Source organism: Amphibalanus amphitrite, unplaced genomic scaffold, assembly GCF_019059575.1.
Source record: "Amphibalanus amphitrite isolate SeventyFive unplaced genomic scaffold, NRLGWU_Aamphi_draft 000997F_arrow, whole genome shotgun sequence".
In the NCBI taxonomy this organism is placed as follows: domain Eukaryota; kingdom Metazoa; phylum Arthropoda; class Thecostraca; order Balanomorpha; family Balanidae; genus Amphibalanus; species Amphibalanus amphitrite.
The window spans coordinates 81,276-93,347 of record NW_024882491.1 but is presented as its reverse complement, the minus strand read 5'-3'; the positions used below and the strand labels follow the sequence as shown (position 1 = coordinate 93,347).

Genomic DNA, 12,072 nt, shown 5'->3' with positions numbered 1-12,072 from the left:
CACTTGGACGTAAAAGTTCTGTGGTGTGATGGCCACCATGCGTTCTTGCCAACCACCGCACGTGGCGCGTGGTAAAGTTGACATTTTTTAAGAACCCCCAAAATTGCAACCTCAAAAACGGCACAACGGTTGGGCCGATTGAATTGAAACTCGGTACACAGTTAGGTCTCCATCAGATAATTCATCTGCATGTGTTAAAGTTGGGGTGCTACAGCACGTGCGCACGTGCAGGGGGCGCTCCCAGATCTCGAGAACGGCTGGGCCGATTGCGCTCAAATTTGGTACACGGTTGGGGACCAGTTAGTAGGGTGCCGTGCAAAAGTCAGTTTGGACCCCGCTTGCACGTGCGCACGTGCAGTGTGCCGCTTCCAGATCTCGAGAACGGCTAGGCCGATTGCGCTGAAATTTGGCACATCGCTAAAGACCGGTTAGTAGGGTGCAGTGCACAAGTTAGTTGGAGGTACCCCCTCGCAATTTCGCACGTGCAAGGCCCATCCTCTCGCTCGCTCCGTTGGTCGCCCAAAAGGCGTTTTACTGGTTGGATAAGAAGCGAAATCAAAACAAATTAATGATGTGCACATCCAGGCTCTGATTGGCGGAGATTCAATTTCATCACTCGGCGCAGAGCGTTGATTGGTCGGGGACTGACGTCATATGCACCCAATGACCTCCCGTAGCAGCAGTGTCATAATGCAGCCAACGGGCCTCTGTGGGGAATGTTTTAAAGATTGGCTGTAAACATCGGCTGACAGAAGGTCATCGCTGATCAGCAGCCGTTCGTCGCTGACCAAGCGATCTCACTATTCAATAAGCCCAAAGAAAGCCGGACGAGGTGGTATTTATAATGGTTATGTAATGGATATTATACATTCTAACTGTTTTGATTACGCTAAATCAGCAAATCAATTATGGCCTTTACCACCGCACTCAATACGGTCTAATTGCACTATTCGAGCATCTTCTTACTCAAATAATAGAAACAAACATATCTCTCTTGAGTTCCATGTTGCCGTTTCTGGAATACATGACATCACGTCATACAACTTGGAGACATAGGTTTAAGGACAACAACACTATGCATTTACCTAAATCATCTCATACAAGATCTAACGTTACAGATATAACCAAGATCGTCACTCTCACTACTAACGAAAGTCGTGTCTATTACCACAACAAAATGCGTACTTACATGAGTCTGCGGGGTTCAAAATATGTTAACACTTAACACAAAATATCACCTAACTATACTCCATATTCAATTTAGCGCAATAAACTTGCAATAAACTCCAGCTGAGACGGAAACAAAATACTGAATTCGAAATTATAAAATCGCGTGACAATTTTCTCGCGTATACACACTGCGGCGAACCCTCTTGCTGGGCGGCGCCAACACCCACCTCCTTGAAACCACGAGGGGTCGAAAACGAGAGGTTTCAATTTAACTTCACCAGTTTTGTCACTGGGCGCTGCATTACTGTCCCTCTTGTTCGGACAGTCGCAGATCGAACCAATCCATCGGAACTAGTTCGAACAGCTTCAATCAAACCGAGTGGCCACTGGCCTCTGGGAACACTATCATCAACAAGCAGAACTGTGTCTCCTGGTTGAAAGTTCTTTCTTGTTTCTGTCATAACGTGCCTTTCTTGTAGAGTCGGTAAGTATTCGGATCTCCACCGTGTCCAAAAAACATTTGCGAAATGACGAGCTTGCTTCCATTTTTTTTCTATTTCCATGGTCCGCCTGGGAGAAGACTCCGAATGGTAACGTTACACCATGTCCTCCCAGAAGAAGAATGTCATTTGGCGAGAGAGGTGGATCGTCCCTGACGTCGCTAGATACTGGCGTAAGCGGTCTACTGTTCAGTATGTTTTCAACTTCACAAAATATGGTTCGGAGTGTCTCTTCCTTGAGCGATTGCGATGTTAAAAGGGATTCGAGTATTCTTCGTATGGATCGTATCTGACGTTCCCACACCCCACCATGATGGGAGGCGCCTGCCACGTCGAATTTCCATGTAATTCCTCGCTTGAGCATTGCTCTTTGTAACACATGCTCATTTTCTGATAACCTTGTCATCTCTAAGCGCAGTTCCCTGTTGGCTCCAGTAAAATTTGTTCCGTTGTCAGACCTTAGTATTTGAACATTACCTCTACGTGCAACGAATCTGCGCAGGGCGCAAATGAATGAGTCTGACGTCAGATTTTCAGCAACCTCCAGATGTACGGCCCTGATAGCAAGACAGGTGAATATGACCCCATATCTCTTGACCTGTGAACGACCTTGAGTGACATAAAATGGTCCAAAGTAATCCACACCTGTTCGCGTAAACGGTGGCTCTTGAGCTTGCACTCTGTCAGACGGAAGATTGGCCATTTGTTGTGATTCAGGTGGTCGGTAGAGTTTAGTGCAACTCAAACAACTGTTTAGAACACGTCTTACACTTGAAATTCCCTTCAGAATCCAAAAACGTTTTCGAAGTTTCGCTAGCGTGAACTGTCTCCCACTGTGCCCTACGGCTTCATGGGCGTCCGTAATGAGTAGTTCTGTAAAATGACCACGACTCGGAATAACGATAGGATGTTTTGTTTCTTCTAAAATCGAAGCCTCTGCTAATCTTCCACCTACCCTAATGATACCGTCTTGCATGAAAGGGTGAAGCTTCACTAATCGACTGGTTCTTGGTACCTCAGCGCCAACTGACAGGTTTTCATACTCCCTTGGAAATTCATGTTCTTGTATATGTCGAATTATTTTCTTTTCTGCTTCACGTTGCTCCTCATAGCACAAAGGGGGAGACATTTTTATAAACCCCTTCTGTCCTTCCTTAAGTGATCTTGTAAATCGTGACAGCCACGACAATCCTCTGAGCAGGGATTCTTTCTGACTATAATGTAAAATGAGCCGCTCCATCGGAGTTTCAGAATCTGGTACAATCGCAGTTTTAGCGCATATCGCCGTTTTTCGCACTTCGGGGTCGTCCTCCGTCACCTCCCTGAAGGCGATCGGTGCTGAGGGCCAAAAGCCTTTGTCCTTCCAAAGGAATTCAGGTCCATTCAGCCATCTCTTACTTTGGACACCCCTAGACACGTCGTCAGCTGGATTGTCTGAACTATTGACATACCTCCATTGTTCTGGCCTTGACCCATCGTGGATTATTGCCAATCTATTTGCTACAAAGGTGTGAAAACGCTTCGCTTTGTTCTGAATGTACCTTAAAACGGTGGTGCTGTCAGTCCAAAATATATGCTCGACATCATCGAATTCAATGGTATCACCTATCAGGGAGCATATTTTTACCGCCGTCGTTGCCGCCATGAGCTCCAGACGAGGTATTGTAGCTCCTTTGAGAGGCGCTAAATGCATCTTGCCCTTGAGAAAAGAACAACAGATTTGTCCTTTGGCATTCGTAAGCCGGATGTAAGAAACCGTTCCGTATGCTACTTCACTGGCGTCAGCAAAATGATGAAGTTGACAAGATACTACGTCTCCAAAGTTATCAGGTTTTACACAACGATTCACTGACAATTCATTCACTTCATTTAGAGCTGATAGCCAAGCCGTCCACTCTTGCTGCTTGACAAGCGGAATACTATCATCCCATCCATTATGTAGCCTGCTCAATTCTTGCAAGATGAGGCGTCCCTTCAGCATGGATGGGCATGACATGCCAATTGGATCATACAAGGAGCTTACAGCTGACAGTAATCCTCGTCTTGTCATCGGCCGGGCAACTAGCTTGTCGTGATCCAATGCCATCTTTAACACATCTTGTTCAGTGTCCCAGATTACACCCAATACTCGCTCAGTGGGAAGGTGACTACTATCGCTGGTCCAGTACGCCAATTGCTTAGACCGCGATTCGCTAGGAATGGATGCAATCAGAGCGGAACTATTGCTCGAAATCTTCTTTAAAGTAAATCCCCCTCGTTTGCACAAAACCATCAGGTCTCGAAGCAGCAGTATAGCGCTTCCTTCGTCAGGCATTGCCTTCAGCAAGTCGTCGACGTAAAAATTCTTCTCAATAGTAGCACAGCTTTCATTCGAGAAACACCCTCGGTTGTCTAAAGCTGTCTTGCGTAATGCAAAGCATGCTATACTGGGTGAAGAAGTGGCTCCAAAAACATGAACTTTCATGCGGTATTCCAATATATCATTTTGAGGATCGCCATCTTTCCACCACAGGAATCTGAATAAATCGCGGTCAGACTCTGGAACATAAACTTGATGGAACATATTTTCAATATCGGCTGTGAAAGCTATGTTCTCCATACGGAATCTGGTCAACACGTCTAAAAGTGCATTCGTTTGGTCTGGTCCCTGCAAAAGATTGTCATTTAAAGAGATTCCTTTAAAGGTTGCGGCGCCATCAAATACAATGCGAACCTTGTCCGGTTTTTGGGGATGCTGAACGGCGTGATGTGGAAGATACCATACCTTACCATCATTTCTGGATAAATCGGCATTTGGTACGGGCTCTGCGAAACCATTTTGCAACATGTTTTTCATATATAGCTTGTAATCGGACGCCAATTTATCACTCCGCCTAAGCTTATTTCTCAAGCTCAGTAGCCTGCTTGCCGCCATATTCCTGTTATTTGGCAGAATCAGCCCTTCATCTACAACCGGTAGTCCCACCTCATAATGATCTTTAATCAGTCTAGTTGACGCGTGAACGAATTTCTCCCATTTCTTGTCCTCAACAGATGGTCCCATTTTATTTGAATGTAGATTTTCTTCATGTTCCTTGTTGTATAGCTGTTGTACAAGCCCTTCAAGGTGTTGCAACTCAGGATGTACCAGTGTTTTGTAACATTTCGCTGGAAATGGTGATGATACCCCACGGAGACCGCTCACAACCCATCCGTATCTTGTTCGCACGGCAAAAGGACCACCCTCTCCGTTGCTTGTCACCACTTCTAATGGTTCCATGGCTAAAAAGGCGTTGGAGCCCAATAAAAGTTCAACTTCTTCATTTTGGCACAGATCTAGTTTGACCCCTTCCAGATGTTTCCATTTACTTATTTCAGTTTGAGTAGGAAAATCAGCAAAGTCCACTGGAATTTTTTCGAGAGAAAACAACTGAGGCAGCTCTAAAATGTTCCCACCATTCTCGTCCGACAACCAAGCTCCGTTGACTATTCGTGTCGTGATGCTAACTTCTCTGTCAACTGTTGTCAGCGATAGTCTGGTCTGTGGCAGGCTCTGTAGTTTCAAAGTTTTAAGCAATCCTTCTGAAATAAATGAATGAGTTGATCCGCTGTCCAGAAAAGCAAGTGTACATTTCCTTTCAAGACCGTGATGTAGGACAACAGGGACGATCGGGAGAGCCGGTCTAAATGAGACGGATGCACCACCTTTCGTGGTGCAAGATGTTACATTTGGGACACCATTTTCTGATCTTTCACTGTTGCCTCCTGATCTATTGATATGGAGAGATGTAGGATGTCGGGAAGCACAAATGGAACAGCTAGCTCGTCGTCTACAGTCAGTACTGCGATGGCCTTGCTTCAAGCAGCCGTAACACAGCGCTGAATCCCTAATAATGGCAATTTTGTCCTGGTGTGGCAACTTCGCAAAGCAACTACAATCGGTGAGTTCATGCCCCTTATCTTGACAGTGAATACATGGGCTTGCTCCGGCACTAACCATCCGTGTCGCGGCCACCAGCGGTTTTGAACGAAATCTGCCCACAGTGACAGAGTTATTTTGCCTTACAGTTGCATTTGACCCACGATTTCCAAACACAGGATTGGTTGCAACTCTTGCCTCCTGTACAACGAAGTTCACTAGATCATCAAACACCACTGCTCTACCCTCATTTTCATTAATGGAGTCGGCTCGATGTCGCCATCTGTGTTGCGAGTGAACGGGTAACTTGGCGCTTATACTCCTCAGGGTTCTGGGGTCACTCATGGCTGCGCTATTTACACCAAAGGCATTCTTGCACTTCATAAGCTCCAGTGCAAAATGGTCTAACCCTTCAATATCGTCTGGTTTCAACTGCAATAAATTTTCAAATTGATCAACAAATGCCGCTGCCAAAACGCTCTCTGAACCGTACCGTCGTGTGAGAAGGTTCTTAGCTTCTTCGTAGCCGTTATCCAGGTATAAGCAAGCTGTAACGATACTATGTGGCTTGCTTTCTGGAATCATATTCTGCTCTAAATAAAATAATCTTTCTTCGTCGGTGGACAGCTTTGAGGCAATTTTTAGGTTAAATGCCTTCATGAAATGAGGAAATTCAGTAACATCACCTCCAAATTTGGGCAATTCAACAGGCGGCAAGCGCATCAACCCAGCAGTTATTTCCCTTTCTCGTCTCAACAGTCCTGCAATATTGCTGCTCTCAGTATTTAGATGGCCGTCGTGGCTCCTTCGGTTTGTCGTGTTCGTGTCGTTCGTAGCATTCGATATCGATCTCGGGGTCTCTTTGTCGCGATTCGATTCAACTATTTCATGGTCTTCATGTCTACCTAGCGCCCTCACCTTGGCTCTAGAAATTTCTATAGCCTCTGTATATTCAAGAATTTCCTTCTGTCTTGCCAATTCAGACATCTTTCTATCTAACTCCTGTTTTTCTAGCACAATTTTCAGCTGTGCTTCTAAGCCCGCACGAAGCGCGTCTTCTTCTATCAATTTTAACCTTGTCATTTCAGCGGCCGATGCAGATGTTTGGATAGAAATAGTATCGCTTATTTGAGGAGCTTCGCCACTTCCAGTAATTTCGACGGTATTCCTTCGTTGCCCACTCGGTAAGGCGGCACTAGCTTGGGGCATGTTTTCATTTGCGTTAAATATCCCAGCGGCCTTACTTGGGACAAATTCAGCCCAACTCTCAAAATCAATTCCTTCTTCGTCTAGTGCATCACGCAGCGAAGCAACCAGATCAGCCTTATTCCCTGTGGTCCCTCTCCCGCGGGCCTTTAGCTCACATTTCAGTTGATACACGGTGAGTTTGTCCATATTCAATACTTAAGGTTTGAGAATAGTAAAGCTGCGATAGACTTACAGTGGCTGGCTGAAGATTCTGGCTTCAAAACGCAGAATAAATCTTCACGGTAACGTGTTTTAAAATAACTCAGTTTAAAATGTCTTTTCATAAAAGTTAATCGAAGACTCATAAACTTTTGATTACGCTAAATCAGCAAATCAATTATGGCCTTTACCACCGCACTCAATACGGTCTAATTGCACTATTCGAGCATCTTCTTACTCAAATAATAGAAACAAACATATCTCTCTTGAGTTCCATGTTGCCGTTTCTGGAATACATGACATCACGTCATACAACTTGGAGACATAGGTTTAAGGACAACAACACTATGCATTTACCTAAATCATCTCATACAAGATCTAACGTTACAGATATAACCAAGATCGTCACTCTCACTACTAACGAAAGTCGTGTCTATTACCACAACAAAATGCGTACCTACTTACATGAGTCTGCGGGGTTCAAAATATGTTAACACTTAACACAAAATATCACCTAACTATACTCCATATTCAATTTAGCGCAATAAACTTGCAATAAACTCCAGCTGAGACGGAAACAAAATACTGAATTCGAAATTATAAAATCGCGTGACAATTTTCTCGCGTATACACACTGCGGCGAACCCTCTTGCTGGGCGGCGCCAACAAACTGTAAAATATAAATTTATATTCGAGGTCACCTCATCCATAATTTACTTACTTATGTATTTAGCCAAAGATGCCTACAGGGTGTTTCATAAAGAATGTCAATTTTAAATTTGCCATTTTAACCATATAAAACAATATATTTGCATAATTTTTAGATTCACATACACCAGAAGACTTGGACATTTGATTTTTGTCTGATCATTTTTCTCTATCTAGACAAACGGTTCCACCACAGCCCCGTGAAGATCAACGCACTTTCGGTCCCGTCCACGGATATGGCGCACGGCCCGGAGCACTTCTCCGCAGTCCATGGGGGAGTCAACGAAGTCTTGCTCAAGTCTAAAGTGAACTTCAAAGTGAAAGGTTAACTCTTAAGTGAAGCCGAAACTTTCTCATAAATTTGTAGATGTTCTTAAGGCTTCCGCGCTGTACCACTATCCACGCCTTCTGTTCTTTCGAAAATGGCGTATTAATCATTTGAGCACGGCGAGCCGCAAGGTGAACCCGACTTATCCCGTTCTGAAAAAAAGAATGACAACAACTTTGGCATCGAATGCTATTTATATAAAATGTCCATCAATTTCCAACAATGCTTGAAAGTTTGCACGTGCTAGACACATTTTTTCTTTTTGAACTCCCCAGTTTAAAATTGACATTCATTATGAAACACCCTGTAGGAACGATTGTAGATAACGCTATGGGCAGCGTGTCAGGCCTCAAAGATTCTTAACACAGTCGATAGGCGATTCTGAACGTCATGACTCATGAGCTTCATTTTGTTGATCACTATTATAGTTTGTTTATCGGACCATTGTCACTTTGATACTCGAGTGCTTTCTCCTTTCAGAGACATTAAATGCCATTTCGTATGTTGCCAGGTTCTGGAGAAGGTGAACCAGGCACTGGCCTCGCGAGTCAAAGGCCAACTGAGCTCCGAGGCCAAACAGCAGGCGCTCTTCAGCCTCCTCGGAAAGGAATTTGTCCGGCAGCATTTTCCGCACCACAAGTTCAACACGAAAATACTGGTGAGTCTGATACGCCATACCTTGTGAGACAAATAATTCACGCTCTATCACCTGATGGTCACGCTTTGATTAAACAAAGTATCTTTATTACATTTTTTCTACTAAGATTTCTCCCGTATGAATATTTTAGAGGTCACTTACATAACAAGAATGACATATTTAACGACATGGTATATTTATTTAGGCGGGTTACCGTCACTCGTGTGCGTAGGAAGTAGGAACGGCTGGAAAATTGTGAGTTCATGGGTGCAGAAACCCAGCCTTGCCCCGTTGGAGTGGGGGGGGGGGGATAGGAAAAGTCACCGGGATGGGGTATCGTGTTCTTTCTCTTCTTTGGTATGCGCTGCCACCGATATTAGAAAACGGTTTCAGGCGGGAGGCTTACATTTAAGTGGGTCGTCGATAGCTGCCCTATCTTATGTGTTCCGTTTTTCTTCCGCCTGAACACAAAAGTAAGTTTTAAAGACCATCAGAGTAGCAAATGCCTCGAAAGATGGGTAGAGGGCATGCTATCCTGAATTCGTCCTACTGCGTGGGAGTATTGTTGATGAGACAAGCCGGAGTTTTGTTCCAGGTTATTGCGGGTGCAATCTGCAGAATAGATTGCCTGCACCCACTGAAAAACTATTGAGGTGCACTGCACCCACTGCACCCATGATTCCTACGCTTATGACTCCACTGCATCATAAAAAACGTTATTTTCTTTTTCTGCTCCCTACTGTTGTGACTTGTCTCATGCCTTTATCAGTAAAGATGTTGGTTTTAAATGGCACTTCCGTTCTACTCACAACCAATACCAATTTTGCAGCTTGAAATAACAAAAGTTTTGTATAACTATCTAAATTATACCTATAGTATTATCATGGTGTTATCATAATGTACATACGTATCACAATTCACACGATATGAAGTCTTTAAAGTAAATAATGTACCTAATCGTTTTATGGGCCGAGAGTAGATACGCGTGTGTACATATTTAGAAAATATTGAAAATGTTTCATTGTATTCTAAGGTTTGTTTGCATTCAGTTTTCCTTGAAGCTCGCTATAAATTTGTTTAACCCACTCCGTTATGAAGCATACTTTGTCCATTGCTTCAGCGATGAGAGGTGCAGGATGGTAATGCTGTGCTTATTGCATTCCACTCTAATATTTCGTAATGATTCCGTCCACATCCAGACTGTTTCTCGGAAATGTGTCACACGCGGGGCAGTCGCCTGTCAAATGTGCAGCTGAGACCGGCTCGATAGCCGTCAGGATAATATGGAGTCTGTGTCACCGTGCCCGGACCGCAGCACCCGGCCGGGACGTGGCCGTCGCATTTAGAAAGCGTCGTGCACTGACAGGATGGGATAAAACTGGCTTAACTGGATGGGTCGGATATCGCACAGTGTGCGGCCACGCGGCTCGTCTAGAAAGCCCACTTGACCATAAATATCGCGTTGCAATATACCTGCATTTCAGGTAAGGCAGCTTCCTGAGAAGAATATAAAACAGGCAGCCTCAAACTAGACATCTACCGCTACCACCATAGAGTTTTTACTTTAACGCAAATCATGTCACCACGAAAGTCTTAGCAATGACATGATTTGCGTTCGAGCGTTTTCCGTTGTGTTTAAACCAGAGGCAGCATCTTTAAAGGAAAAGGGCCACCTTCGTGAAATATGAAGATATCGTTGTTTTTCATTTTGACATTATTATTTTTCATTTTCTTTTTAAAACTGGTGCCAGAAGTGCACAATTCGCGAAAAAGTATTTAAAACTATTTAACATATTGGTACTATGTTGATACTCTCTACGGCACCTACTGTATGATGGCATAGCGATGACGTCACACTCAAGCCAATCAGCGTTCAGAAGACAGACTCGTCGGATTGTGTCAGATAAGCTGATTGGTTAAAGCTGAGCTGGTTGGAGCTGATTGGTAAAAAACCAAAGCCTCGCCGCGGGTGGCTGTATTGTCGGATAAGAACGCATTCCTCGGATAAGGACGCATTCCTGGCGTATTTTCTTTTAAAATTGCCGATAACTACGAATGGAGGCCGAAATCGGCCGTAAGGAGGTGGACAAATAGGTTTTCGGACACGGGCTACAAGATGGCTATCTCAGTTTCAATCCCCATGTTAAAGGTGGCCCTTTTCCTTTAAGTGAACATCCCACCGCAACATTAGTTTTGAGTTGAGATAACCAAATCGTGGTCCCTGGCTTGCGATTATCGGTTTGGGCACTTAGGATATCGAGAAGTGCTTTACTTCGGAGATATTTAATTTCAAAATCAGCCGTTTTCAGATCCAGTAAGGGGCTAATCCATTTGAATACCCCTTAGACTTTGTAACGTCAGCGTAGGTCTAGCGATTTTCAAATTTTATACTAAAACCTTGGTAAGAGACAATTGTTGCTGTGGTGGTATATGTACAGCCCACCGCTAAAGTAATGTAGGGTTTTACCAATCTCAACGGTTGGCTTAGACTGACGATTGTTTAATGCGGAGTGATCGAAAAGAAGATGTCAATTTAGCTAAAGTTGCAACTGCAAGGGTGACGATACATATAAGCTACATTCAAAGTTTCATTGTAGTCTGGCTAATCGTTCCTAGGCTTCAGAAGCAGAACATACCCATGACTGAAACCCCACATTACTTCTGCTGTGGACTGTACATATACTGCCCTGCGCTCAACATCTGTCGCACTTTTAAGATACCAAATATTGCTTCCAAATGACGTCATATAGGAACAGCGATGCCCCCCCTCCCAAAAGAAAAACAAAACAAAAATAAAGGTCTAATATCTCAAAAAGCGGTGATTATATTTCGGTGAAATTTGGTAGATACCTATTCATTTTACCCTTTCTGAACCACGGTGCATCATAACCATGTGGAACGTGTAATACGACTTTACGTCACTACATGACCTGACTTACGATTCCACGACTGTATTTATTTATCCGGATCCATGTGGTACGGTCAAGTAGGTATGCATAATTTGAGTATGCAGAATGCCACTTGGGCATCTCTCGGCATTCCTAGGCTATCGTGAAGGGTGAAGGAGTTGTTAGGCCGCCAGCGCGCCTGCTGGGTGGTCGTGAACGGCCAGGGCTTACCGCGGGTTACATAAAGACAGGTTGATGCCACTTCCATGATTTCTATCTACGTAGACTTAGGTATAGGCATCTCAAAGACGTTACTTCATGTTTTCAAACTTGATAGAGAAGGACATGCATACATTGCATACACAAATGTCAACTTGAGTCTAATAAGATTTATATTCGTGTATTGTTGCACGGGGCTCAGTGAAGGAGTCGGGCAAGAACAGACAAGATAATTCCCGTGTCTTTTACCCCGTGTGAATTTACGACGAAAAATATTGACGGGCATCGGACATGGGACAGACAACTACATATAAGGG

The 12,072-nt window shown here is 44.0% G+C and overlaps 2 protein-coding genes across 3 annotated transcripts in view; one reads left to right on the top strand and one right to left on the bottom strand.

Annotated features, from left to right (window-relative positions):
* LOC122369000 overlaps nt 1-12,072 on the top strand; it is a 109,488-nt gene that overhangs the window by 59,627 nt on the left and 37,789 nt on the right. Inside the window, exon 2 of the mRNA XM_043343354.1 lies at nt 8,523-8,669. Coding sequence (XP_043199289.1) covers nt 8,523-8,669 — 147 coding nt within the window. The remainder of the gene's footprint in view (nt 1-8,522; nt 8,670-12,072) is intronic.
* LOC122368999 lies at nt 989-7,636 on the bottom strand. 2 transcript variants are annotated; one of them, XR_006254335.1, is made up of 3 exons: nt 7,441-7,636; nt 1,190-7,262; nt 989-1,015 (listed from the first exon to the last, which is right to left on the bottom strand). XR_006254335.1 is itself a non-coding variant. In XM_043343352.1 (2 exons), exon 2 carries the CDS (start codon nt 6,961-6,963, stop codon nt 1,579-1,581), a length of 5,385 nt encoding a protein of 1,794 aa, XP_043199287.1. In that variant the 5' UTR covers nt 6,964-7,262; nt 7,441-7,636; the 3' UTR covers nt 989-1,578. The 2 variants fall into 2 exon arrangements, 1 of the variants encoding a protein (XP_043199287.1); XM_043343352.1 differs by having other exon boundaries at nt 989-7,262.